This window comes from Agrilus planipennis, unplaced genomic scaffold (assembly GCF_000699045.2).
Source record: "Agrilus planipennis isolate EAB-ADULT unplaced genomic scaffold, Apla_2.0 scaffold7, whole genome shotgun sequence".
Taxonomy (NCBI): Eukaryota; Metazoa; Arthropoda; class Insecta; order Coleoptera; family Buprestidae; genus Agrilus; species Agrilus planipennis.
In genome coordinates this window covers 1,609,205-1,613,761 of record NW_020439340.1, presented here as the reverse complement: position 1 = coordinate 1,613,761, position 4,557 = coordinate 1,609,205, and the positions used below count along the sequence as shown (strand labels likewise).

Genomic DNA, 4,557 nt, shown 5'->3' with positions numbered 1-4,557 from the left:
TTGAAAAAGACCCGATGCAACTTATGCTCTCCTAATACAAATGTTGAAATTTATGAAAATTTTCAGTTTTGATCCAAATACGAAGGTTGGTCGAAAAGTAATGGAAAATTCAAGTTGTTTTTTGAAAATTGATTTTTCTATAACTTTTTGACCAGCCCTCGTATATAACGCAAAACAGAAAATTTTGTTAAATTCGAAAATTTGTATTAGGAGAGCATAAGTCGCAAGAGGTCTTTTTCAATTTTGATTTTCCCATTACTTTTTGACTAACCCTCGTATTTGGCTCAAAACCGAAAATTTTCATAAATTTCAACTATTGTATTAGGAGAGCATAAGTCGCAAGAGGTCTTTTTCAATTTTGATTTTCCAATTATTTTTTGACTAACCCTCGTATTTGGCCCAAAACCGAAAATTTTCATAAATTTCAACTATTGTATTAGGAGAGCATAAGTCGCAAGAGGTCTTTTTCGAAGTAGCAATTTTATTTTTAGTGTTATTATTACTGTTTTAGGTAAGGTGCATTCATATATACTGCTGCGAATTTAATCGTGTTTTGGAAGTGATGCAAATAATAATGCGCTTTTATTCAGCTTTGGAGTCGAATGCAATTTGAAAAAGAAGGATTTAAATATTGAATTACATCATTCGGTTACTGATTGTGAAGTAAACAATAGCATATTAATAGATTTTAAAAATGAATATATTTGGTGTTGTGGAATGTTACAAAAAAATGGCCACTGTTTGTATACAAGAGACTTTTATGCAGAAATACAACATCGCCTATTAAAAAGTAAGCCCAAGGAACTAACAAAAATCTAAATCAATATATGGCTGTCGTTTGATGTGTTCAAGGTGTTAATGGAACTAGAAGTGGGACTATACATACCTGTAGCTGTCTTGGTCTCGTTGGTGGTCTTGAAGTTCATGTTCTACCTACTATTTGGATAGTATTAGAGCTACTTCTAATTTTACCAGTCAAAAGCATTTAAGGACTGAGAGCTAGTTACTTTTATAAGTTGATTTATTAAAAACTCGAGGTAGGAATGGAGGTTTTCGTATTCATACAGTTAGTATGCATAGGTAATATGATACTTTTCTAGTTATTGTGCTTCGCTTATACAATGTAACACACAAACTTTTTCGACTGTTTATCACAAAGAAGTATCTCATCATTGTTATTATGAAGTCTGTATAAATAAGAAGATGGTATGAAGTAATTACTGTGAAGATAAAAGGTTAACTTCGTATTTTTTATTTGAAATGTAAATTAACATGTACGGTTTAGTTTTAGGCCTCATTCACATACAACTGTGAATTTGTATTGTAAAAATTTGCACAAGTAGATTTAATGATTTGAAATAACAGTACATATAATACCTTTGTAGACATGGCTTTGTTTTTATTGGTTGGATTGCAAAACTATTTGCAGATTTAAAGTCCATGTCATTTTTGGAATTAAGTTGCCTTATTATAAGATCATGGATCAAGAGGATAAGAGAAAAGAATCTCTCAAAAATAAGCAAGCACAGTGTTTTACTTCCAGTGGGTATATTTCATTTAACTGACGTCCATTTTTGAATCTACTTGTAGATTTGATTCTACATATTTTACGCATGGAATGATGAATTTAATTAATCTTAAAATACNGAAAAATCAAAAATTGAAAAAGACCTATTGCGACTTATGCTCTCCTAATACAAATTTTCGAATTTAACAAAATTTTCTGTTTTGTGTCATATACGAGGGTTAGTCAAAAAGTAATAGAAAAATCAGGTTGTTTTTTGAAATTTGGTTAACTTTCTGACCAGCCCCCGTATATGACGCAAAACAGAAAACTTTGTTAAATTCGAAAATTTGTATTAGGAGAGCATAAGTCGCAATAGGTCTTTTTCAATTTTTGATTTTTCAATTACTTTTTGACTAACCCTCGTATTTGGCTCAAAACCGAAAATTTTCATAAATTTCAACTGTTGTATTAGGAGAGCATAAGTCGCAAGAGGTCTTTTTCAATTTTGATTTTCCAATTATTTTTTGACTAACCCTCGTATTTGGCCCAAAACCGAAAATTTTCATAAATTTCAACTATTGTATTAGGAGAGCATAAGTCGCAAGAGGTCTTTTTCGAAGTAGCAATTTTATTTTTAGTGTTATTATTACTGTTTTAGGTAAGGTGCATTCATATATACTGCTGCGAATTTAATCGTGTTTTGGAAGTGATGCAAATAATAATGCGCTTTTATTCAGCTTTGGAGTCGAATGCAATTTGAAAAAGAAGGATTTAAATATTGAATTACATCATTCGGTTACTGATTGTGAAGTAAACAATAGCATATTAATAGATTTTAAAAATGAATATATTTGGTGTTGTGGAATGTTACAAAAAAATGGCCACTGTTTGTATACAAGAGACTTTTATGCAGAAATACAACATCGCCTATTAAAAAGTAAGCCCAAGGAACTAACAAAAATCTAAATCAATATATGGCTGTCGTTTGATGTGTTCAAGGTGTTAATGGAACTAGAAGTGGGACTATACATACCTGTAGCTGTCTTGGTCTCGTTGGTGGTCTTGAAGTTCATGTTCTACCTACTATTTGGATAGTATTAGAGCTACTTCTAATTTTACCAGTCAAAAGCATTTAAGGACTGAGAGCTAGTTACTTTTATAAGTTGATTTATTAAAAACTCGAGGTAGGAATGGAGGTTTTCGTATTCATACAGTTAGTATGCATAGGTAATATGATACTTTTCTAGTTATTGTGCTTCGCTTATACAATGTAACACACAAACTTTTTCGACTGTTTATCACAAAGAAGTATCTCATCATTGTTATTATGAAGTCTGTATAAATAAGAAGATGGTATGAAGTAATTACTGTGAAAATAAAAGGTTAACTTCGTATTTTTTATTTGAAATGTAAATTAACATGTACGGTTTAGTTTTAGGCCTCATTCACATACAACTGTGAATTTGTATTGTATAAATATAAGCAAAATTTCATTTAAAATTTAAAGGGGAATAATGTAAAGTGCATCAACTTTAAATAAAACCGTTAATAGATGAGTTGGTTTTAATTAACAATAAATCCATTTTTGCTTTTGTTGAGAAACAATTATGCTAAACTTTTTTACTACGTAATAGTGCCTTAAAAATGCTCCGTTTTGCAGGATAGTTAAATGTCTATCACAATAACAGCATTTACTGATTCACGTGGTTACATTTACACGAAACAATTTTCCAATTTAAGATGTACTTAAAAAGTCACTTATCTTATTAAGGATCTAATTTTTAAATGGTAGAATATTTCTTTGAAACACTGACGACAAACATAGTAGCACGCGAAAGTATCTTCTTCTTGTACAAATTTTATTTCAAAATATATAATGAAGAGATTTCTTTTTTTATTTTTCCTTAACGGTGAGTTTCCATGGTGTATTAAAAAAAAAAATGGGTACCTAATGATAAACCGATAATTTTAGGATTTGCTTTTGGAAATGAAATTATACAAAATATCTTGAATGTTAATTCAAATAACACATTTTCGGGACATCCCTTTTTGGAAGCTATTACTAGTATTTATTTTGACCACAGATTAGAGAGGGTTAAGGAAATTTGCGTTGAAAATGGCGGGGAGAATGCATTTGAGGAATTGGAGGTAAACAACAAGAAATTTAGCGTCTTTTCGGCATTTTAAAATCTTTCGATTTATTTTAGAAAAATACCGAAGATTTGAAAAAATGTCTTGAGGCAATTCCTTTACCTGCAGAAATGGAATTACCATCAAAAGTTTGTCCTGAAAAAATTCTAAAATTACGGTCTTGTTTTGATGAAGCCAAAAATAAAATAAACGTTTGTGAAAGAAAAGAGGAGAAGTTTTTGACCGATTATTTGGCTGATTCTATAACTGCTATGCTTCATTATGGTTGTCACGAATTGGTACCATTATTAAATGGTAAGTGGTCTTATCGATAATTTTTTATTTAGCATAAAGCAACGCGGCGCTGTTTCAAAAACTTTATATTTTTCGTTTGAAATTAAAAATGTACGCCAGTGTTATCATGGACATTTCTCCGAGGATTTTTATTCTTATTCCTTTTACCTTCTTTCATAAATTACAATTTCAGAATTAACAAAATGTATGGAAGGATTGGATTGCTTGGCATATTTTATTCAGGAACGAAATCGTTCCGTTAAAGAAAATATGTTTTCTTGTATGAAGGAAGCCCAACATAAAGAGATACCTGAGCCATATTTTTCTAAGGAAAGGTATTGTAAGTAAGTATTTATTTATTTGTTGGATAGATACAAATTATTTTTTTATAGTACTTGTTAAAGGGATTAAATTGGTTTTCAAATTCGCGTTAAACTAAAAGTTTAGAAGTAATTCAAAATTATTTACTTTTAATACTTTTGCACTTACTATAACAAATATATTTAAAAATTAGTATTATGTGTAATAATTTTAGGAGAGTGACCGATTCTAAGGATTGTGCATTAGATTTGGTAGAAAAATGGTGTAAAGGTAACAAATTGACAAAAGATTTTATTGTTGGACTG

The 4,557-nt window shown here is 30.0% G+C and overlaps 1 protein-coding gene and 2 long non-coding RNA genes across 5 annotated transcripts in view; all 3 read left to right on the top strand.

Moving 5' to 3' along the window:
• Positions 1 to 601: 601 nt before the first annotated feature.
• On the top strand, positions 602 to 1,636 carry LOC108734199. Its single transcript, XR_003231959.1, has 3 exons — positions 602 to 790; positions 853 to 1,037; positions 1,101 to 1,636. It is a non-coding gene; the product is annotated as an uncharacterized LOC108734199 (long non-coding RNA).
• Positions 1,637 to 2,239: 603 nt separating this feature from the next.
• The window catches only part of LOC112905706, a 9,731-nt gene continuing 7,413 nt past the window's right edge, over positions 2,240 to 4,557 (top strand). Inside the window, exons 1-3 of one of the 3 annotated variants that reach the window (XR_003231962.1) lie at positions 2,243 to 2,444; positions 2,507 to 2,691; positions 2,755 to 2,889. This is a non-coding gene — a long non-coding RNA (uncharacterized LOC112905706). Of the gene's footprint in view, positions 2,445 to 2,506; positions 2,890 to 4,557 lie in introns of all 3 variants that reach the window. The other 2 variants (XR_003231960.1, XR_003231961.1) reach the window with 2 other exon arrangements.
• LOC108734197 lies at positions 3,297 to 4,557 on the top strand (the record flags this gene model as incomplete). Its single annotated transcript, XM_025978639.1, is given in 5 exon segments — positions 3,297 to 3,417; positions 3,480 to 3,655; positions 3,715 to 3,952; positions 4,125 to 4,275; positions 4,467 to 4,557. Coding segments are annotated over 5 exon segments (690 nt in total), but the record flags the coding sequence as incomplete, so codon positions are not given.